At 40.0% G+C, this 25,773-nt stretch overlaps 1 protein-coding gene across 1 annotated transcript in view; it reads right to left on the bottom strand.

Annotated features, from left to right (window-relative positions):
* The window catches only part of LOC132631064 (uncharacterized), a 45,150-nt gene extending 19,715 nt beyond the window's left edge, over window positions 1–25,435 (bottom strand). Inside the window, exon 1 of the mRNA XM_060346663.1 lies at window positions 25,291–25,435. Within this exon, the coding sequence (XP_060202646.1) occupies window positions 25,291–25,435 (145 nt within the window). The remainder of the gene's footprint in view (window positions 1–25,290) is intronic.
* Window positions 25,436–25,773: the final 338 nt, after the last annotated feature.

The following is a 25,773-nucleotide window of genomic DNA, read 5'->3' as shown; positions in this document are numbered from 1 at the left end:
TTTTGGAGGCATATCTGCAAACATAGCCACTCGTTAGGGAGGGGTCATCCTGATAACACACCTCTATCGCACGATCTAAGACAGAAAGAAGGGTAGTATCCTAAATGCCCTGTAGCCTCCTGTTTATAGGCGTGGTGCACAACACACCGATAAACAAGACTCTACTAGACACGGTCTGTGGACATTCCGAGGACGAACTGCTCTGATACCACTTTTGTCACGACCCAACCCCGTGGGCCGCGACCAGTGCCCTAGCTGGGCACCTATACGTACCCGATACCCAAATTAGCATATTATCAGAATAATAATATAGTAATAACATTAGTGGATGCTACAGAATTTAGCAGAAGAGCAGACTTGGCACACAGAAGCCGATAAGGCTATCATAAAACAAAACATCCCAAACATATGTACAGAACCCACACAGATGTATCCACAGACCTCTACAGAACATATCATAATCATAAGACGGGACAGGGCCCCGTCATACCCAGAACAAAGTACATATCCAGATAGCAGTGACAGACTGTACCAAAAGATGGGCTCTGAAGAAGGGAGCGCCCCAAAATAGCAGAAATGGGATCCTAAACGTGTGGGTCAGCAAACCTGTCGTCTGTACCTGCGCGGCATGAAAACGCAGCCCCCGAAGAAAGAGGGTCAGTACGAAATATATACTGAATATGTAAAGCGGAATCACAGAAGTCAAATCATAATGGTTACAGAATCCAGAGTGTCAAATGCATATTTCCAAAACAGACAGAATGCGTACAGAAACATATGTCATATCATATCATATCCGGTCCCTGCCACGGGACTCGGCAGACAGAATGTGGCCACCCTCCCGACGCTGGTGCCACTATACAGAGGAATCAGAAAAAGGGGCGTGGCCCCGTATCATATAATGTCATATCAAAATGGCCATAACAGATCAGATCAGAATAGGCGGACATGGCACATCATACTCCACAGACCCATGTACGCGTATACCTGCCCCCTCACATCGGGGCGCGGCGAACAATGCAGAGAATCACGCTTGACAACATATCCTGGCCCGGGCTCGGTGTGGGAAACATTGGGACATCCACGAATGGAGTAGTGAGGAACTAATGCAATTTAAAAATATCATAAATGTTTTCAAAGACTCGATGAAGCGTATCAAAGCCAAACAGATCCAATGGAGTCGGACGGGATCATAATAAATGCATTTCGGATATCATAATAAATTACAGAAGTAAAACTTTTCCGAAGTCATTCCGGGTGTCAAAATAATTTATAAGATTTAATAGAATATTTAAATCAATGTTCGTTAGGCGATTAGTAGGGTAATCAAAACATTTCTTTCAAAAATCGCTTAAAAAGGAAGCTTTAGCATATTAGGGGCAAAACCGTAAATAGCGGGCCCGCCTTGGGACAAACAAGACGGCGGGCTCAAATTGTGCCCTCTAAGCATATAGTATCACCTAAAAAGGTTATACAGACATTCTATGACTTTCTGAATAATTTAGAGCAAAATTGCATAATTTCAGAAAAAGCGTATCAAAATGGTTCAATTCTACTGAAGGAAAAACTGAAATTTTGTCTTGCGGATTCCGAGGGCCAAGAGGTCCTTCGAGGCCCGGATCCGACCCTAACACACTAGGGGCATGCCAAGGGAAGAATTGGGTTTGCTTTACATACCTTTCACGCTCCTTAAGCTTTTCCAAATTCACTTCCCGTTTCGTCGAAAAACTGCAATTGGTCAAGTTTACCAATTGAAAGCTATGAATACCAAAGTTCCAACTTAATGCATATTTGGCTACCGAAATTTCGGCAGCACTTCCCCTATACATATAGCACCCCGAGAATTCAACTCGGCTATAATTCATCAACAACAACCCAAACGACAACATCAATATCAACAATAAACATTAAAAACACAAATATCCTTCAACTAGTCATTTTTCTCACAGGTTGACATAATCTTCAATTCAACCCAAACTTTCGAACTAACATCATGATTTCACATCCATTATCACTCAAGATCATCACAATATAGATTTAGAGACATTTCATATCATTTTCCTTAAGATATACACTCGATATACATAATATACAACTTTCCGCCAAAATCATAACTTATGCAAAACACCAAATCTTTGGCATACAACTTCATAACAAGTTTCCAACTTCCAAATTCATCAATGATCATCTTAATTCACAACCAAACAACTTCATTTCCTTAATGTCGGAAATCATACTAAAACGACATAAGTGTTTACATTCCAATTCAATACAAACTTATATCATTCTAACTTCATTTCCATGCCAAGCATTACAACAACACTCCAATACACTAAACAAACTTAATCCATTTCATTCCCAAGCCAAATATACCACACGGCCATATGCTTATTTTTCCATATCAACTAAATTCATCCAACTTTCAATTCCCATATGCATTTCATCACAATTACAACTAGAATATAACATAAATTCAACACAACTTGGCTATACAACATATATATACACATGGCTACAAGCCATATACCAAACCCACATTGCAAACTTCCATTTTTCCATACAATCAACACATTTCTATATACTACAACACAATCAAAACTTCATAACACAATAAAAAGGTAGAAATTCTTACCTTTTCTTCAAGTCTTCTTCACTTGAACTTGTGTTCACTTTGAGGAATCTAATGCTTCCCACTCCAAACCAACTATACCAACATGCAAAGGAACCTTGTCTTAGTAGGAAAACAACAAGAATTGAATTTTTAGAACAATATTTATGGTGGCTATTTTTGCACCTCAAACCCGAAATGGTCTTCTTTTTCTCCTTCTATTTTTTTTGTTGTTCTTATCTCTAATTTCTTAAGTCTTCTATGGTATATGTAGTTGAAGTGCTTGGTCACATGACCAAGCACATGACCAACTAAAATTGGGCTTGGATGATGGCCTAATGTGGCCGGCCATACACCCCTTTTTGGGCCTCACTTACAATTCAATTTTTGAGCCCAATAACTTATGGATCGTATTTTATAATTTCCGAAACTAATTTCTAAAATTCCAAAATTACCCTTAACCTTGTCCCACACTTTCATGACTCTATTCTTTCATGCATAACTCCTACGTTCAACAAAATATCAAATTTGACCTCGTATCTCAAGAATCCATTATTTATCGAATTTTTCCAAACGTGTGAAAACACGGGATATAACAATTAAGTTCCCCTACTGGAATGTCGTTCAATTTCTTTTCTTCCCCACGAAATATTTTCAGTCCAGTCTTAAAAGATACTCTTTAGTTACTCTATTCATTTGCTGACTTGCCTTCAGATTTTTTTAATCTTATTCCCACAACAATTCTTACTTCGAACTATCTCTATAATCCATTCACAATACAACATCTACCGCATATTATTTCAGTCCTTGTGCTCGTACCCAAGCTTACTCGATTCCCCCCTTAAAGGCTTTACCTTATGGTGCTGTATTCCATTGCCATTAATTTCATCCCATAATAATCCTTTCGTCATCGCTTTTGTTCTTTCACTTACGAATCCTTCAAGTTACCTACTTGTCATTACCCAAAAATACTACTTTAAATCTCAAATCTTGCCTATAATAATCCCTAGGGATACTCGAAATAATGATGTACCCAACTATCTGTTAAGCTGGAATAGTACTTTTTATTCCAATAATTAATGCCCAATGTCTACTTGTAATGTCATCTTCATCTTATCATTCCATATCATCTTGTCCCATACTTTCCCATAAATCAATATGTAACAATCATAGACGTATAATCTTCCTGATCTCCTAAATCTTTGGTCCTTGTCCTTCTTTAGCTTAGCTCATTTTGTCCCGTAATTTTTCTTAACCACTTGTTTGCATCATAGCTAGACATTATAGTCCTTCTAGTGTTCTACTGGTTCTTGTTCTTATCATGAAATCCTCACAAAGTACCCCCTTTCCTTTCTTCTTTCGTCGACTCTTCATCTTCTTTTATGATACTACAACTTATACACACACACACACACACACACACACACACACACACACACACACACACACACATATATATATATATATATATATATAAAGATATATATACATCTCGACTTTCTCGGTTTTCTTCATGATCGCATCCTTCACACAACCACTGTCTTATAATTTCAATTTGTGTTTCTTTGGGCAAGCCTACCGAGTCGTTAAACTTCTCCTTGTTGTCGGCGGCTACATAATTCCCTTTAACCATTTCGTTAACACCTCCTCCTTCCTTTGGTCCTCATAGTTTCTTTTACTTGCCAAATGTCTGTTTCCATTAGTCATCCTTTACTCTTAGGTTAGGAAGCTTTGGAGTGTTTCGTTATGAGTGCGAATTCCTTTTGTCGCGGAAAGTCTCTTCTTGAGATGCTTTCTTCCCTTAAATAGTCGTACCAATCATGGGTTCATATCCATCCTCCTGGCTAAATCTCAAGAGTTAAAATTTCCTCATTGCTCTCATAAGACTTATTTATTTCTTCTTAAGGATGCACCTTTGCCCATTATTTACAACCTTCTTAGTTCTGGTTATAAGGACGTATAGGTTGGTTTCGGAGTCCTTACATTCATCCTTTGTCACGTAAAACCTTACTCTATCTCCCGTTGATTTATGTAAACTTGATCCTATCGTCTGCTTTCCTGCTTTCATCCTAACCTTTTCCTCAATTATATATTATCTGACCCTCAATGGGTATATGTTTTCCTTGTCCAACTTTCTCCCTCCTTCATGATATCATAACCTTCTTTTTCCTAATGCTCCTTCTCATATTGTTGGTCGAGTTACCGCTATCTGACTTTAATTCTCGAGAAAACCCAATCCCGATTCTCTCTGTAGCGCTTGCTACCTCAATTTTGACATACAGCACAATCAATACTTTTAACATGTCGTAACATCAATCATAGGGGTATACATAATACTCAATGTAACCACTCGTGACTTATTTTTAATCTCTTTTCAACACCTTTTCTTGCGAGATATCCCGTTGCCATTTGATTTTGTCCTGAATTTGTAGCTTTAATGCATCTCCCCTCTTTTGACCAACTAGCTAGACTCATACCTCACAATCATTTCGAAATTCTAATTGCAAAGCTCTTATGCTCCTAATTTCCCTCGGGCTATTCTGGTTTCTCATATTCCCTTTTTCGTATATCTAAATCTATAGGTCTTCCTAACATATCTTTCTACATCCTAACTGTGAATCCCGACGATGTAACTTTACTTAGAAATCTTTACTTGTACTTGTACCCTGTCTCCTTGTCTAAAAGAATCAACCTCACATCCTTTACCCTCATGTAGCAACTGAATTGATCCTTGTGATATTTTATCTTTACTTGTACACCTACTCTCTTCTCTCTTTACACATAAATCGACATCGCACCTAATTTCTCTATCGTCAAATAACCTTCACAATACCCGTCTGAAAAAAATTTGAGGTGAAGTCTTCTTATAAGGATTAGCTAGAAATACACCATATATTCCTAGGGTTGATACAATCTCTACTCCTTCGTCGGCCAAGCAACATCACATTTAGAAGTTGTATAAGCAATCCAGAAAACAATCATAAATGCAAACCAACTTACCTAATCATTTCTCATTCTTGAGTTCAAGGTCATCATTAATACCCGAAGTAACTTGGCCATCATGATTCTCAGAATAGTACCAATTATCAAGTACGTAAAATCCCCTTGAAGTCGAATGACTGGTGACTTCTAAATCCCAATGTAAACCCACATCATATAGGGAAGTCTGATAAACAAGTCTGTGTGGCTGTCATTAACCCGTCCTGATCTTATGTAGATATATATATAAACTTCTAGAGTAAAATATTTTTCCTTACTCATTAACTTTCTTTCCCCTATTAATATCTCTTTGTTATCTCTTACTCACCAATCTATAAATCGTAATACTGCACTTGAATTCTTAGTGTCAACTTTCCCTATACCTTGAATAATCTCAATTCTCCGAAATGTCGAATGCAATTATCCCAACTCCTTTAATTACTAATCATTTTCCCCCCTCCAGGGTTCTTTCCTTAAATTAAATTACAATCATTCTAAAACTTCTCTTTGAAGGCATCTCATAATTGTTCATTCAATCACGACTTACCAAACATCCGATTGTCGCATTTTTCCTTCATTCTTTCTCTATAGCATAGACATTCAAACAATTCAATTTGTAAAAATTTTGGCAGAGTTTCCTCTATACTTCTTACTGCCTCATTCCTGCTCACAGCCCTGAAAACACATCCAATGCCTCACAGGGCGACCACAATACCCGTAACATTTAGCTCAGGTTCTCATATCAAAGTCTATCAATATCAATAAGGCAGGAAACATACCTTTCGGAGTAACAACTTCAATTCTCATCAATTATTTCATAGCGGCGTAATTAACTACTCATCCACAATCAAAACATTTAGGATTAGAATCAGGGATATCGCATCCTATAGTTTAGCTCTGCGGCACGATCTAAGATGAGAAAGAAGGGTCAATCGTTCCTAAATGCCCTGGAGCCTCTTGTCTATAAGTGTGGCGCGCTTCACACCCATAAACAAAACTCTACGGACACGGATCATAGACACACCCTAGGACGAACTGCTCTGATACCACTTTTGTCACAGCCCAACCGGAGGGCTATGACGGACACCCAGAAGCTGACCTCCTAGATGCCACAATACATACATAACATACCTGATCATGCTCATTATAGGCCACCTAAGGGCACTCACAACATAATCTGCTGTTTGATAAGTATCATAAACTGGAGGATCACCGCCCTCGAAAGGTATATACATACATGCATCACTAAACTGAGCTGGGGTACAAGCCGACAAGGCTACCCGATAAAACTATATAACCAAACAAATGCTGAGCGGGCCATACTGTCTGACTGAATATAAGTGTTTACGAGCCTTTACTGACATACTGGACATGCTGCGGACGGGACAGGGCCATTGCCCTACCCATAAATATCAAAATATATACCAGGTCTAGACGACAACTCCGGCAAGAGAGGTGTTACACCTCAAACAATGTTCTGTTGATGCACAAGTGAATAGACTAGTGAAGAGTACGAGTATACGGTATTTTGATATGTGAGAAATGACATTCGATGACCTTAGATGAGATTTCAAAGATGTTAGAGATAAGGGATGAAAATTGGCCAAGAGAAGGCAAGGCATACGATAGATATTGGAGAGGAATTATGAGTTAACGAGGACTTTACGATGTCTTAGAGAAGAGTGATAATGTCCCTTAGATTGGTATTGAGGTGTTGAACAAGTACTAAGAAGGTTCCATAAGGATTGGAGATCAAACGAGTCGACGAAACGAGCTTCGGAATCACTGGGGATTATACGGCAAAACATACTGCCGTATAAATTATACGGTCCGTATAATCAGCCCAGAATGTCATACCTTTCTGGATCAAACATACGACCAAACATACGACCCGTATAAAATGTACGGACCGTATGTTGGTCCGTATATATTGTCGGGGACAGTTTTGGATCATTAAATAAGGGACCAAGTCTTATTTCATTTCACTTCCATATCACACCCCTTCTCTCTAAAACATCTCTCTACATTTATTTCACAAGAATTCAAAGGTTATTAGTGATCAACAACATAAATTGAGTGCATCAAGTGTAAGAAATCTCATTAGAGATGAACTAGGGTTTTTACTCAAGTGAAGTATTACCAACCAAGGCTTGTTCCCACAACATCTAAGGTAAGATTTATCGTATTTCTATGTTGTTTAAGGTATTTGAGAGTTGCAATACTTGGATTGTAGAAGGATATAGAAAAATGGGTCATGAATGTGGAATAGTGCCATTTTGAGTAATAACTTGAATTGAGTCATGATTCTTAATGTGTTGTGATATAAATATGTTATAAATGATGTTGAGAACATGGGATGATCAAATGTATATGAATGAATGTAGTCGTGTGTTATGACCATGGATATGGGTGATTGAAAGTGAATTGAGAAATGTGGATGAATAAAGATTATTGTTAGGATATTTTGAATGTATTATTGGCGTTTGGGAGTTGATATATGCTATGGAGGATTGTTGTATAAATAAAGGAGATGCTGTCCGATTTTCTCTAGTTTTAGTCGTGTATGCTAGCTATCAATTCTAATGATAGTATGACTTTAATGAAGGTAGAAACGTGAGCTTCGGAGGAGAACGTGCAAGTGGTAAATAGTTGAACGGAAAGGTATGTAAGGCTAACCCTTCTTTCATAAGGCATGGTTCTTTGGCCAACCATCTAAATCTTCTATAAGACTATGATATCCTTCAAATGATTCTATTTTTCGAGCTATTGAGCTTATGATCCTCGATACATATTACGATTGTACTAAGTTCCTCCGATGACGAGTAAGCCTATAAAGATAAATGTAATGAATGACGATAATAGTGATAATGATATTGATGACGACTATAATGGTAATAGTGATGACGATAACGATGATGATGATGATAGGGATGATAATAGTAGAGATGCTTATGAGCTATTATGTATATGTATCTATGCATGGCTATTATGGAGCCCCGAGCTTATAAGGCCGGGTAGAATATGTATGTATGTTTATGTAACGCGCGTGCACCACTGCAGTTGGGTACGGATAACACTGAGCCTTGGTAGGGCCAGGTATGTATAACACTGAGCCTTGGTTGGCCAGGTATGTATGATCACCGAGCCTAGCTATGGTCGGGTACGCGAAACACCGAACCTTCGCGGTCGGGTATGCTATGTAAATGATATGTGTATGATAAGAATATGTACATGCTATGGATAGGTATATGATATAGATATGAGTATGAAATACGAATATGATATGATTATGAATAAGAATATGTACATGATATGAATAAGAATAAGGTATGTAAATGAGTACGGATGTGAATATGGATGTGGATATGGATGTATGTACATAATTACGCACTCGAAATGGAAAGTTCCCATGTAAGGCAAGTAAGTGCTTATGACGATGACTCCACTATCTCTCATCTTATGCTATTTCTTATGTTGCTTATTATGCTTCTATATTGATATTGATCATGCTTTACATACTCAGTACATTCTTCGTACTGACGTCCTTTTGTTTGTGGATGCTGCGTCATGCCCGCAGGTGCAGAGAGAGACAGACTTGATCCATAGCTACATTCTCAGAGACTACATAGGAGAGCTCCACTTCATTCGAAGCTATAGCTTTTGGGTACTTATTATTTTGTGTACATAATTATAGGCATAGCAGGGTCCTGTCCCGCTTATATGATATGTTATACTCTCCTTAGAGGCTTGTAGACATGTGTATGTGGTTAGATGTGTTTGGCCTTGTTGGCCTATATTTTGGATTTCATTTTGTTAGCCTCGTCGGCTTATGTACAAAAATATGGGCATAGATGTCAATGACTATATAAATGTATTGTTGTCCAATGGGACTAGTACGATTGATGAATAGAAATATATGTTTTATTATGTGGCTCACCTAGATGTAAGTAAGTGTAAGCTAAGGGGGTGCCCGGGTGGGCTAGCACCGGGTGCCCGTCGCGGCCCTCCGGTTGGGTCGTGACAAGAGGAGTGGTCCACTGTTAAACTGAATAAGCAACCTAAGGATGCAGTCTGTCTTCCTGGCTATCTGAACCTGCAGGCATGAACACAGCCCCCCCTCCCCCTGAGCAATAGAGGAGTCAGTACGAAAAAGGTACCGTATGTAAGGCAAAAGAATAACATACACATAGGAGTCATAAAGAAAATCTGAAACTCGTAAACTAAACTGACTGACTGAATGCATCTATGAGTCTGATTATCTGAACATGTCTGCGTGAATGCATCTATATGTCTGCTTACTGGAAATGCCTCTGTGGGCGTATGATATGCATAGGTCATAGTGTCGAGGAACGTACGACCCGATCCATATCCCATATAGGCCCCTTCGGGCATAATACCATAATGGCCCCTTCGGGCATAATAATCATCATCACTGTGCACCAGCTGATCAGGTGGTAATGCGTATATAACGCCTTCTGTTCACGGGTCAATATGCATGTATGCAAATGAATGTAATTGTCACGACCCTATTAGGGGCCGTGACGGGTACCCGGGGCTAACCACCGAGCACCACCCGTTTCCTTACTCGTCGTAGTCATTCCACACTTCTTTACCATTCACATACTCGTAGTCACAAAACAACCACTTTTCATTTGAAAACATAATTGATTTTATATACATAAGCCCTTCGGCTATCAAAATAATAATATATACAATCATAGCATCGTGAGACCATACTACCCACACATGCGTATCTACGAGCCTCTACTAGAGTACTAGACATATGGACGGGACAGAACCCTAGTCAGCTGACAGCTCCTATGAGTCAGGATCAAGCTCACCTCCCTATCTACCTGTGGGCATGAACACAGCGTCCAAAGAAAACGGACGTCAGTACGAAAATTATACTGAGTATGTAAGACAAGAACTAAATAAACGTAATAGAAGAATCATGAGCCATAAGAGGAAGGTATAACCTGCATGAGTTTCGTAAGTGAATGCATTTCATACATATATCATATACTTATATACTCATATTACATATGTCATCACAGCACATATATCATCACATCATAATCCTTATCGTTAACCCTCGTCCAGGTAACCATCATATGCCGCCCACTAGTGGTGTCGTGTCTGGCCCTCTAGGCACGGTGGAATCACAAGCAGCCCGCATTAGCGGTGACATGTCCGACCGTCTAGGAACAGTGTAATCATAAGCAGCCCGCATTAGCGGTGACATGTACGGCTATCTAGGCATAGTGTAATCACATCGTCATATAACCATCGTAGTTCAACATTTTCATACATAGCATAGGTGGGTTATAAGCTCACATTATTGCTCATTTCATAGACATATCATGACTTAGTATAATTATACATTTATCATTAAAGAAATACATTAGAACTTGAAGGCAACCATGGGTATATCGGGGTGACATAAGGTTGTGAACCCCCGATTCCATTATGGAGCACTTATAAGTATTCTGCCTCACCTCGAAGGAAATAGTGTATAAGGTGAGTGTATACAAATAGAAACATCGATGAAACCATACTTAGAATTATTAGCTTCATGGACATCTTGTATTACACTAGGATTCCTCATACTTATATTCATCATCATCATTATCATGCTCGTACCGTATTTCCTTTCTTAATCATGTACGTATGTAGCTTCGTATATTCATGGACTCATAGTCTCCATCGTATAGGATGATCATGGAAAATTAGGAAGATTCATGCCTTAGAAAGAAAAGATTAGTCTTACACACCTTTTTCGTTGAACTAATCTATCGCGTGCTTGCTCTCCTTCAATGCCCACGTATCTACCTTTAAGAGAAGTCGCATGAACATTAGCTAATCGATTACTTAAACGTACTTACTAAAGCTAAGGAAAATTGGGCAGCATTTCCTTTGTTTATATGACTTCCTCCATATTCCATATCAACTCCCAAACATCCGTAACATCATTCATAATATCATAAATAACAATCATCATCTATCTGCATTATCCACATTTCGCAATTTTACTTCAATTTCCCCATAATCATAGTCATAATTCACTATTATATTTTTTCCCATATCATACTCATTCCATATTCTAAATGTCATTCATAACCTACTTACAATCACAACATATCCATATTCATGATTCATTTCAAACTACTACTCAACAATAGCACTATTCCCACATTTATGACCCACTTTCTATATTCTTCTACAATCCAAGTGTTTCAACTTCTCAATATCTTAAACATCATGAAAATATCATAAAACTTACCTTGGATATTGTAGGAACAAGCGGCACCAAAACCCTAGTTCACTTCTCTTGAAATTTCTTGGCTTAGATGACTTTAATGTGCTTCACACTCTTGATTTTTGTTGGTTTGATGAAGTTGATCATCAATTTCCTTTGGTTTCTTGTGGATGAAGAGCGGAGAATATTATAGAGAGTTCTTGACTTGTGTAGGAGAGAAATGAAATAAAATGAACTTGGGTCTCCTTTTAATAACTTAAAATCTGATCCCGTCGGACAATTATACAGACACTTATACGGTCTGTATAAACGTATACGGTCCGTATAAGTGACCGTGAAATGGACCCTTCAGTTTCTCTTCTCTGTGACCATTATACGGCACATTATACGGTCCGCATAAATTTATACGGTCCGTATAAGTGACCGTATAATCCCACCAGTGAGGGACCTTCACTGTGATGGTTCTGTGGTCTATTATACGGATAATCGACCGTATAACCCATCAGTTCACCGAGTCTTATTTTTGCCACTTCGTTTGATCTCCGATCGTTATGGAACCTTCTTAACACTTGTTTAGCACTTCAATAACAATCTAAGGGTTGTTATAACTCTTCTCCAAAACGTCTTTAAATTCTCATTAATTCGATACTCGAAATTCTTGCCCGACGCACAACATATAACCTGCTTTCCTTAACAACTTTCTTCCCTTACCTTAAATGTCTTTCAAATCTCTATTAGGGTCATCAAATGCTATTCCTTACTTGTCAAAACACCGTATATGTCGTACCCTTCGTTGGCCTATTCACTGTATGCTGATGGGAAATTTTCCGAGGTGTAACATTCCTCCCCCCTTTTGGAACATTTGTCTTCGAATGTTAAACACTATGGAGTTCTACAAAAATTTGCCAGAGTTTCCCCTATAATATGGCACTTCCATCCTGTCACAACAACCCATAATAACATTGCCTCATAGGGCTACAACACAATAGCAATATAAATTGGCCACACACGACCCATATGCATAAAAAGGAAACGTACATACCTCATAATCTCGATGTCTCATCATGGATCTCTTCCGGGGACTGAAATAAGTGCGGATATGTGGACTTCATCTTCTCTTTCGCCTCCCAAGTCATCTCTTCCCGAATGTTATTTCGCCATAAGGCCTTAACTGAGGCCACTTTCTTGTTTCGAAGTCTCTGTACTTGCTTGTCTAAGATGGCAATAGACACTTCTTCGTATGTTAGCTTTTCTGTCACTTGAAAATCATCAATCGGAACAATTCTCGTAGGATCTCTAACACACTTGCGGAGCATTGAGACATGAAAGACTGGATGAACTGATTCAAGCTCTGAAGGCAAGTCCAATTTGTACGCTACTTCACCCACCTTGCGGATGATTTTATAAGGCCCAATGTATCGTGGACTTAACTTCTCTTTCTTACCAAATATCATCACCCCTTTCATTGGCGACACTTTAAAAAATAACCAATCATCAACCTGAAATTCCAAGTCTCGCCGGTGGTTGTCCGCATAAGATTTTTGGCGACTTTGGGCTATCAACAGTTGATCTCGGATCACCTTGACTTGTTCCACTGCTTGTTGGATCAATTCAGGGCCTATTAATTATACTTCTTCTATTTCAAACCATCCAATTGGAGACCTGCACTTTCTTCCATATAAAGCTTCATATGGCGCCATTTGGATACTGGAATGGTAGCTATTGTTATATGTGAACTCAATCAGAGATAAGTGATCATCCCAACTACTACCAAAGTCCAGTACACAAGCCCGTAGCATATCTTCCAAAGTCTGAATAGTATGTTCAGCTTGCCCATCTGTCTGCGGATGAAATGCCGTGCTAAGCTTCACTTGATTACCTAGACCCTCTTGAAAAGACTTCCAGAATTTGGCTGTAAACTGGGCTCCTCTATCTGTGATAATGGATATCAGTATACCGTGGAGTCGCACAATTTCCTTGAGATACAACCCTGCATAGTCTTCCGCTTAATATGTGGTTCTGACTGGAAGAAAATGAGCTGCTTTTGTTAATCTGTCCACAATCACCCATATGGAATCATACTTGCCTCGGGAACTAGGTAACCCCACAATAAAATCCATGTTGATCACTTCCCATTTCCACGTAGGGATTTCCATTGCTTGCAATAATCCCCCTGGCTTTTGATGTTCGATCTTTACTTGTTGGAAATTTGGGCATTTAGCTACAAATTCCGCTATGTCTCTCTTCATGCCATCCCACGAATATATCAACTTGAGATCATGATACATCTTTGTCGTTCCTGGATGGATAGAATATCGAGAATAATGAGCTTCCTCTGGGATTCGATGACGCAATTCTGCAACATTCGGAACACATAACCTGCCTTGATATCTAAGAATTCCATCTATAGAGGTTTCAAATGGAGACTTTTATTTTTCATGAGATGCATCTCTATAATGTCTCAACTGAGGATCTTCATATTGACGCTCTTTTACTGCCATATTCAGGGACGAAACTGTGGGATCATTAATACTAATCCCTGTACTACCCGAATCAATTACACGCACTCCAAGATTAGCAAATTGGTGGAGCTCATGAACCATCTCTCTTTTCTGGGGAAATTTCACATAGGATACCCATTGATTGGCGGCTAAGCGCATCAGCTACTACATTCGCTTTTTTAGGGTGGTACAAAATACTCACATCATAATCTTTCAATAATTCTAACCACCGCCTTTGCCGCAGATTCAACTCCTTCTGTTTGAAAATGTATTGGAGACTCTTGTGATCTGTATAGATACCAACATGCACACCATACAGGTAATGCTTCCACATTTTTAATGCATGAATAACTGCAGCCAATTCGAGATCATGAGTTGGGTAGTTCTTTTCATGTTTCCGTAGCTGTCTCAAAGCATAAGCAATAACTCTACTATGCTGCATCAATACACACCCTAACCCAACGCCAGAAGCATCACAATACACGACATAACCATCTGGCCCTTCTGGGAGTGTCAAGACTGGAGCTGAGGTTAATCTGTCCTTCAACTCCTAGAACTATGCTCACAAGCATGATTCCACTGAAATTTAGCTGACTTCTAGGTTAGCTTCGTCAATGGGGCAGAAATAGATGAGAAGCCCTCTACGAATCTTCTATAATAACCTGCCAATCCCAGAAAACTACGAACTTTTGTAGGCGTCGTAGGCCTTGGCCAAGTCTTAACAGCTTCAATTTTCTGAGTGTCGACTCGAATGCCATTATCTGAAATAACATGGCCCAAAAATGTTACAGAATTCAGCCAAAACTCGCACTTTGAGAATTTTTCATATAATTCTCGGGCTCGAAGGATTCCAAGAACAATTCGTAAGTGATCGGCATGTTCTGATTCTGTGCGAGAATATACCAGAATATCATCAATGAATACTATCACGAATAGATCCAATAGCGGCCTGAATACATTATTCATCAAATTCATGAACACTGCCGGAGCATTGGTTAACCCAAACGACATCACTCAGAACTCATAGTGGTCATATCTCGTTCTGAAAGCTGTTTTGGGAATATCTTCTTCTCGAACTCTCACTTGATGGTAACCCGACCTCAAGTCTATTTTAGAAAACCACTTGGCACCCTGTAGTTGATCAAACAAGTCATCAATCCTTGGGAGAGGATATTTATTCTTTATTGTCACCTTATTCAATTGCCTATAATCAATGCACATTAGGAGGGAACCATCTTTCTTTCTCACGAACAAGACTGGTGCTCCCCACGGTGAAGAACTGGGTCTAATAAACCCCTTTTCAAGCAAATCTTTCAACTGCGCCTTTAGCTCTTTCAATTCTGCCAGAGCCATTCGATAAGGAGGGATAGAAATAGGCTTGGTATCCGGCAACACATCAATGGCGAAATCACTTTCTCTCTCTGGAGGAAGGCCTGGAAGTTCATCTGGAAATTCATTCACTACCGGAACAGACTGGAAAGTTGGCGGCTTTGCTTCGGTATCATGAACTCGGACTAGGTGATAAATATAGCTCTTAGCTATCATCTTTCTTGCCTTAAGGTAGGAAATAAACCTACCTCTTGGAGTTGCCGTATTACCTTTCTATTCAAGCACGGGCTCTCCCAGAAATTGAAATCGAACTACTTTCAATCGGCAATCAACATTAGCATAACATGAGGCCAACCAATCCATACCCATAATTACATCAAAATCTAACATTTCCAGCTCAACTAAATCAGCTTTAGTCTGGCGGTCGCATATCACAATTATACAATTTTTATACATTTGTCTAGCTATCACGGGATCACCAACCGGAGTAGATACCTCAAAAGGTTTAATTGGCACGGGTTTCACCCCAATACGGCCAGCAACATACGGAGTAATATAGGATAGGGTAGAACCTGGATCTATCAATGCATATACATCATGGGAAAATATGGATAATGTACCTATAACCACATCCGGGGAGGACTCAAGATCCTGTTGTCCGGCTAAAGCATACACACGGGGCTGAGTGGCACCTGAAGTAGATGCTCCCCCTCTACCTCTACCTCGACCTGCTGACATTTGAGGAGTCTGCCTTACCGGGCGCATTGAAGAAGAACCCGCTGCTGATCCCGTGGGCTGAACCCCGCCTCTACCATACCTCTAGGGACAATCTCGCATCACATGCCCAGTCTGTCCACAAATATAGCAAGCATGTGTGCCCTGGCGACATGGCCCCGAGTGTAATTTTCTGCACTAGCTACATCGTGGAACTGGTGGTCTCCTCTGACTATAATCGCCCCCGAACTGAGAACCTGAAGCTCTCGAACTCTGACCTTGTCCTGAAGGAAAGGAGCGATCAAACCTCCTATCTGCAAATCGTGGGGGCGCACTAGTCACCAACTGGCCTGAATGTCGGGAATAAGTCTGCCTCGATCCCCCTTTGTAATCGCTACATGGTCCCATAGATCTGGCCCTCTTGCTTTGCCTTCTATCAATGGCGCGATCGCTCCTTTGCGGATATCGTTGTCCTTCTAAATTCTGGGCATGGGCTTGTATTCCGGAAATATCCATCCCTTCTTGCAACGAAGCCGACAAACAATCCTTGAAAAAATGTGGCCCCAAGCCACTCACAAAGCGATGCACTCTATCTCCCATGTTGGCCACCATAGTCGGAGCATATCTAGCCAAGGAATTAAATTGAAGGCTATATTCCCGGGCACTCATGTTTCCTTGCTTTAGATTCAAGAACCTATCCGCTCTAGCTCGGCGGACCTCGGGTGGCAAATAATATCGGATGAAGGCATTTACAAATTCTTGCCACACGGGAGGAGGCACATTTTCTTTTCTTGATGCTAGCCAATTATTATACCACAATACCGCCACATCTCAGAGTCTATAAGACGCCAACTCCACAGATTCAGTCTCAGAGGCATGAATAATCCTCAATGTCCTCAATATCTAATCAATGAAACCTTGCAGGTCTTCATCCGGCTTTGACCCGAAAAACTCCGGAGGATTCAAACTCATAAAATCACGGGCTCTGGTACTAACTGACTGATCACTTGGGCCCGCATTCTGCTGTTACACCTCAGAAATTTCTCTGTGAACGTACAATGAATATACCGACGAAGAGTATGAGTGTACGATGTTTTACTAAGTAGGGAATGACGATTCATGAATTTTTGGAAATAAGAAAGTTGTAGAATTTCAATTCAGCCAGTGGTCGTAAAACAGAATACGACCCGTAAAGTGATTTACGGACCGTATACTGCCATCGTCCTCCAACATTCCAAAAATTTCAAATTTCTGTCCAAAGTTTAAAGGGTAAAATACGACCCAGTTTACGGACCGTAAACTGAAATACGGCCCGTAAACTGTGGTCGTAAACCATTATGACCTCCAGCAAACCTTTCTCTTTTGATACGCTTAAATACGACCACGTTATACGGCCCGTAAACTTGTATACGGTCCGTAAACTGTGGTTTACGACCACTGTACACCCCGACGACTGTTCATTATAAATCAGATTTTGTGATTATTATAAGTGACTTTCTCATTCATTTTCATTCATATTTCATCTACAACCTTCAAGAACCCTCTAGAACTTATCCAAACATTTCATCCACAAGAGAAGCAAAGGAAAATCAAGATTAACAACACTAAAACCATGAAATCAAGAGTGTGAAACTCATCAAAGTTCATCTACACCAAAAAATTGCAAAGGAAGTGAAGTAGGGTTTTTGGCATAGAAGAGTATTGCTACTCAAGGCTCATTCCTACCACATCTAAGGCAAGTTTTATGACTTTCTCATGATGATTGAAGTATTTATATGTTGAAACACCTAGATTATAGAAGAGTGTAGTAAATGGGTCATAAAATGTGAATAGTGCCATAGCTGAATGATAGTTGGATTGAATTATGAATGTTGATGAGTTGGGAGTATAAATATGTTATAAATGATGTGTAGAACATAAAATAGGTGTGATGTATGAGAAAATGTGATGATGAGCTAAAACTCGTAAATGTGGAGAAATTGGAGAAAAATAGTGGAATGTGGTAAATGTAGATAAATGACGATTGTTGATACGATATTGTGAGTGTTGTTGTGAATTTTTGGTAGTTGAAATGAAACACGGGAAAAGTAGTAGAAACAAAGGAAATGCTGCCCAATTTTCCCTAGAAAATAGTCACGCGTTCTTATAGTCGATTAACTGACGTTAATGCGAATTCTCTTGAAGGTAAAGACGCGAATGTTGAAGAGGAACGATCAAGCGGTAGAATAGCTAAAGGAAAAGGTATGCAAGGCTTATATTTTCTTTCAAAAGGCATGAATCCTTCAAGTCTTATGTAATCCTTCTACAAAACGAAGCCTATGAGCCCTTCAATATCTTGAATTTCATGCGAATATGATGGTGATGATAATGAGCTAGAGTATAACGATTCAAGAAATTGTGGCATGATGTTCCTATAAGGCTATTGATGTTATCTTTGTTAACACTCGCTTTATGCTCTATTTCCTTCAAGGCGAGACACGATACTTATAAACGTTCATAATATAAGCGGGGGCTCTCGACCTTACGTCACCCCGACATTGTTATAGATTGTTCACAAACCTCAATGCATGTCCTATGACCAATGTTTCGAGAAACTACGAGTCTATGTTCATAAGGATTTCATGTGAGATAAAGGTAAGAGATACGCTATAGGAATGATAATGGAAATGATGAGCTTAAGCCCAAAGGTTATGAAGACTATCATACGATGTTTATAAGAAATTCATGCTACGAATATGATGTGATTTTCATAGATTGTCTTTAAATTTAAATGTGTGCGTTAATGAAATGTTACGATAAGCTTATAAGATGTATGTGATGGCTATGATAATGATGAGATATATTGATCCTTGTATGATGCATGTGATATGGTCGAGCCACTATGTGGCCGAATATGGAAGATATGTATGTGATATTGTCGAGCCACTATGTGACCGAATACGGATACTGTCGAGCCACCACGTGGCCGAATACAGATATTGTCGAGCCCTATGTGGCCGAATACGGATAATGTTTTACGTGTATGAGAAGCTACGGCACTACGATGATGAATTATATGACATGATAATGTGTACGCTATGATGGTTCATGTACGACGATTATGTATATGTGATATATGTGTGAAATGTATTCATCCTTAAAGGTCGCACAGGTTTTGCCTTCACCTCATGACTTATGATTTCTCTATTATGTTTGTTTCATTCATGCCTTACATACTCAGTACAATATTCTTCCTGACGTCTGTTTTCTTTGGACACTGTCTTCATGCCCACAAGTAGACAGGGAGACGGTGCAGACCTTTACGAGCTATCAACAGATTTGCAGAAGCACTTCATTATTCCGGAGGTGCTAATCGGGCTTATACTTTTGTGTATATACATATGTATAAATATTCTGGGCACGACGGGGTCTTGTCCCGTCCATATGTCTAGTACTCTAGTAGAGGCTCGTAGATACGTATGTGTGGGTTATATGGTCTTACAAGGTCACTACTGTATATACGTAGATATGTGTACATTATCTATTGATAGCCAAAGGGCTTATGTATATAAAAGTATTTATGTTCTTCAATGAAAATGATTTTCTTATGATTATGAGTTTACGAACGAAAAAGGAGGCTTAATGAGTATGATGAGTCGTAGAACGAGCGGTGCTCGGTGGTCAGCCCCGGTTACCCGTCACGGCCCCTAGCTGGGTCGTGACATCTGCCGCTGTGCCTGGGCGGCAACCAACTGTGTCAATAAATGAATGGCCTCGGTCACTTGTTGACCCGAAGCGACCGGTGGAGGAACTGGAGCTGAAGCTCCTCCTTGTTCTTCTACATTGGGCGGGGTGGAGGAAGTATTAGATGGGGCCTCATTATGTGACTCGCCCTCTTTTACATTCATTGGCGGCTCTCTTTCCACCCGCCTTTTTGTCGTAGTCTTGCCCTTCTGGGCGGCTGTAGCTTTTCCCTTTGGTGGCATTTCTGAAATCATAACACACTATTAGGAGGGAAAAATCTTATAACAAAGCTCTATCGCACGATCTCTTAAGATGAAAGATGGTCATTTTTCCTAAATGCCCTGTAGCCTCCTGTTTATTAGTGTGGCGCGCAACATACCATAAACAAGACTCTACTAGACACGGCTCCTAGACATTACCTAGGACTGAACTGCTCTGATACCACTTTTATCACGACCCGACTAGGGACCGTGACGGGTACTCGGGGCTAACCACCGAGCACCACCCGTTTCCTTACTCGTCATAGTCATGCTACACTTCTTTACCATTCACATACTCGTAGTCATAAGGCAAACACTTTTCATTTGAAAACATAATTGATTTTATATACATAAGACCTTCGGCTATCAAAATAATAATATATACAATCATAGCATCGTGAGACCATACTACCCACACATGCGTATCTACGAGCCTCTACTAGAGTACTAGACATATGGACGGGACAGGACCCCGTCGTGCCCAAAATACATATACATATATATATATATATATATATATATATATATATATATATATATATATATATATATATATATATATATACACACACACACACAAAAGAATGAACCAGGCAGCACCTCCGGAACAATAGAGTGCTCTCTAGTCAACTGACAGCTCCTACGAGTCAGGATCAAGCTCACCTCCCTGTCTACCTGTGGGCATGAACACATCGTCCAAATAAAACGGACGTCAGTACGAACATTGTACTGAGTATGTAAGACAAGAACGAAATAAACGTAATGGAAGAATCATGAGCCATAAGAGGAAGGTATAACCTGCATGAGTTTCGTAAGTGAATGCATTTCATACATATATCGTATACTTATATACTCATATTACATATGTCATCACAGCGCATATATCATCACATCATAATCCTCATCGTTAACCCTCGTCCGGGTAACCATCATATGCCGCCCACTAGTGGTGTCATGTCCGGCCCTCTAGGCACGGTGGAATCATAAGCAGCCCGCATTAGCGGTGATGTGTCCGGCCGTCTAGGCACGGTGTAATCATAAGCAGCCCGCATTAGCGGTGACATGTACAGCCATCTAGGCATGGTGTAATCACATCGTCATATAACCATCGTAGTTCAACATTTTCATACATAGCATAGGTGGGAGAAGTACAATTGATAGGCCCCGACTTGATCCAACAAGCAGTTGAAAAGGTTAAAGTGATTCGAGACCGACTGTTAACAGCTCAAAGTCGCCAAAAGTCTTATGCATATAATCGCCGACGAGACTTGGAATTTCAAGTGGGCGATTGGGTGTTCCTGAAGGTATCGCCGATGAAGGGAGTGATGAGATTTGGCAAGAAGGGAAAGCTAAGTCCCAGATATATCGGACCCTACCAAATCATTCGCAAGGTGAGTCGAGTAGCCTATAAATTGGACTTGCCTTCAGAGCTCGAATCCATGCATCCAGTGTTCTATGTTTCGATGCTCCGCAAGTGTATTGGAGACCCAACAAGAATAGTTCTGGTTGATGATGTGCAAGTAACAGAGAAGCTAGCATACGAGGAAATGCCCATTGCCATTTTGGATAGAAAAGTACAAAGGCTTCGGAATAAAGAGGTTGCTTCAGTCAAAGTTCTATGGCGGAACAATAATCGGGAAGAAATGACTTGGGAAGCGGAGGAGAAAATGAAATCTATGTACCCCCATTTGTTCCAATCCCCAGAGGAGATTCAAGATGAGACGTCGATGGTGTAAGGTATGTATGTTTTAATTTTATGTTTTTGGTCGTGTGTGGCCATAAATGTGTTGATATTGTGATATAGCCCTGTGAGGCGAAGATATTGTGGGTTGTTGTAATGGAAAGGTAGTGTCCAAATTACAAAGGAAACTCTGGCAAAAGTTTTCTAGAATTCCCAAGTGTCGAACATTCGAGGACGAATGTTCCAAAAGGGGGGGGGGGGGGGGGGGAGAATGTTACACCTCGGAAATTTCTCCGTACTTGTATGATGAGTGGAATGAGGAAGAGTTTGAGTGTATGCTGTTTTGTTAAGTCGGGAATGGCTAATTATGAATATTTGGAAATAACAAAGTCGCGAAAAAATTTTCAGCCCAGTGGTCGTATATGGCACTATACGGCCCGTAAAGTGGTTTACGGACCGTATAGTGCAATCGTCCTCCAGCTTGTCCAAAATCTCAACTTTCTGTAAATTGTGAAAATGGTTAAAAACGACTTGGAGGACGACCTGTAAACTGGTTTACGGACCGTAAACCTCAGTCGTAAACTGCCATGTCCATCAGCCAAAACTTTCTGTCTTTGAAATGGTTAAATACGGCCATGGAGGACGGACCGTAAATCAAAATACGGTCCGTATATGGTGGTTTACGACCACTGTTCATCCCGACAAGAATTCATTAAAGATCAGATTTTGTGATTATTAAAAGGGACTTGGACTTCAATTCATTTCATTATTCATCCATACAACTCAAGAACATTCTAGAACTCTCCAAATATTTTCTCCACAAGAATTCAAGAGAATCAAAGGGAATATCAAGATCATCACCACTAAATTCATGAAAATAAGTGTAAGAACACATCAAAGGATCTTCTAAGTCAAGAAATTTCAAAGAAGGTGGAACTGGGGTTTTGGCTAATTGAAGTATTTCCACTTTAGGATTGTTCAACCATCATCCAAGTTAAGTTTCATGATTATTCCATGTTGTTTGAAGTATTGGAAAGCTTAGACACTTGAAATGTAGAAGAACATAGAAATGGGTCATTTTTGAGTGAGTAGTGACATAAATGAATGATAGTGGAATTAAACAATGAATATTGAAGGGTTGTGAGTACAAATATGTTATAAATGATGTTTATATCATGAAACAAGCATTAAATGCATGAAAACGCAAGGATGAGCTAGAAGTAGAAATAAGGGAAAATTGGAGGAAAATGGTGGAATTTGCCAAAAGTACGTAAATGACGATTGTCGATTATGATATTACGAATAATACTATGAATATTGGGAGTTGATATAGAACGTGGGAAAAGTGGTATGAGCGAAGGAAGCATCGTCCGACTTTTCCTAGAATTAGCGACGCGTTCTTATAGCTAGCTACTAATGTTGATACGAATTCTCTTATGAAGGTAACGACGTGATATCGACGGAGAACAAGTGAGCGATATCTTAGTTAAACAACCAAGGTATGTGAGGCTAGTCCTTCTTTCTAATGGCATGAATCTTTTAGCTTGAATCCCTATTCCTTTCAAGAATTTTTATATTCTAAGAAGTTAAAAGCTTATGCCTATGAATGTCTATATGAGATAAGTTATACGATATGATGACACTAGAATGATGATGATGTTATTCCTTGCCTACACTCACCTTATGTACTAGTCCTTTCAAGGTGAGGCAGAATGTCCATGATGGTTCCATAATGTAATCGGGGGATCACGACCTTACGTCACCCCGATAGAGTAAAGTTGATCATGAGTATTTACATTAAGCATGTCATGATTGCATTCACACCGGGCCTAGTTGGCCGGGCAGACACCGCTTAGACGGGCGGCGATACGGATACACCACGACCTACGGGCGTGGGCAGACACCACTAGTGGGCGGCATGAGATGGTACCCCGGACGCGGGAGGCCTGGACGCGGGCTAATATTATTGATTATCACACCGTTCCGACATGGACGGGCAGCTTGGATATGATGCATACATGTTATGATGATGATTATGAGTAAGATAGCATGCATTATTTCATTTATGATTATCAGTCAGATCCAGATGTCTCATGTTGATGTTATCCCCATAATATTGATGTTTCCTTTCATTATGTATGCCTCTCATAGTCAGTACAATATTCATACTGACGTCCTTTCCTCGGACGCTGTGTTCATGCCCACAGGTAGACAGGGAGGAGAGCTTGGCCCAGGTCCTCAGTAGCTGTCAGCTGATAGATAGCACTCCATTGTTCGGAGGTGCTTATGGCTATTCTTTTGATGTACCTTCATACATGCATATTTTGGGCATGACGGAGTCTTGTTCCGTCTATGTATTCATTATGTTAGTAGAGGCTCGTAGATACGCTGTGTGGGTTAGATGGTCTCACGAGATGTTTTCATATGTATGTATATTATTTTGATGGCCGAGAGGCAAATGTATATAAAGTATTTATGTTTTGATAAAATATGATTTTCCTACAATTGGTTTGTAAAATTGATAAAAGAGAAATAAACGAGCAAGACATGCAGTAGAGTAAGCGGTGCTCGGTAATTGCTCCGGGTACCCGTCGCGGTCCCCAGCTGGGTCGTGACAGAGCTGCACGTTCCGCAGCACTAAGCATGCATGGTACCCGCCAAAAAGGCACTCATATGTACAGGTTGCTCTTCTATCTCATGATATGCCCTATATTTCCTTTATGTCATTGTTCATGCCATGTATCTCTCGTATGTTATTATTCATGCCTTACATACTCGGTACATTACTCGTACTGACGTCCCTTCTTGTGGACGCTGCGTTTCATGCCACGCAGGTAAGCAGGTAGACGGGTTCGATTCCTAGAAGCTCCACCAGCAGTACATTGAGAGCGCTCCAGTTGTTCCGGAGCTTCAGTTTATTGGTACTACTTTTGTGTATATATTTGGGCACGACAGAACCCGGCCCTCCTTGTGAATATATGTATCTTGTTTAGAGGCTCGTAGACAGATATGTACAGTCAGATGTTTCACAACCTTGTTTGTCCTTGTCGCTGTATAATATGTTAGTAAAGCTTATTGACACTTGATATGAGTATGCTATTAATGATGGTGTTGAGTAAAGCAATGACGGTATCGTTCATACGACCCACTAAGTAGTAAGAGTAAGATGCGAGATAAGAGGTGCTCGGTATAGTAGTATCGGGTACCAGTCACGACTTCTAATGGGGTCGTGACAATACTTTTTATCCCAATTGGATATGGGATCTCTTGTTCAACAACATTTTGTAACGCATTTGTGTAGTTACCAATAGTAGGATTGGGCTTGGTATTGGGTGTAGATAGACCATCCCCTGAAGGAGGCTGGCCGCTGGCTGGCATAGCCATAACTGGCGTACGAGTAGACAAATTTTAGGTTTTCCGTACGTTTAGATTTGGGAGTGTTTTTTTTTTATACCCTGTAATATTCATAGCAATACTATGTTCTTGAGCAAGGAATTGAGAGAGAAAAATGACTAGGGTTACAAGTCAAAAAATGAAATGCCCTTCCTTCTTTCCTAAGATATCCTTATACAAGCCAAAATGAGACTTTTCAACCCTAAATTAAAGTACGAACGATGGGACGTTACGACGGTACCAACATTCGTTCCTGCTGCGGAACTCTGATCGAGGCGGATGGATGTGACGCGACTTGGTGGGAGTGGAAGACAGCTGTATTGAGCTTC

Source organism: Lycium barbarum, chromosome 3 (genome assembly GCF_019175385.1).
Source record: "Lycium barbarum isolate Lr01 chromosome 3, ASM1917538v2, whole genome shotgun sequence".
NCBI classification, from domain to species: Eukaryota; Viridiplantae; Streptophyta; class Magnoliopsida; order Solanales; family Solanaceae; genus Lycium; species Lycium barbarum.
The sequence above is the reverse complement of the archived record's forward strand: the minus strand, read 5'-3'. Positions and strand labels throughout refer to the sequence as shown.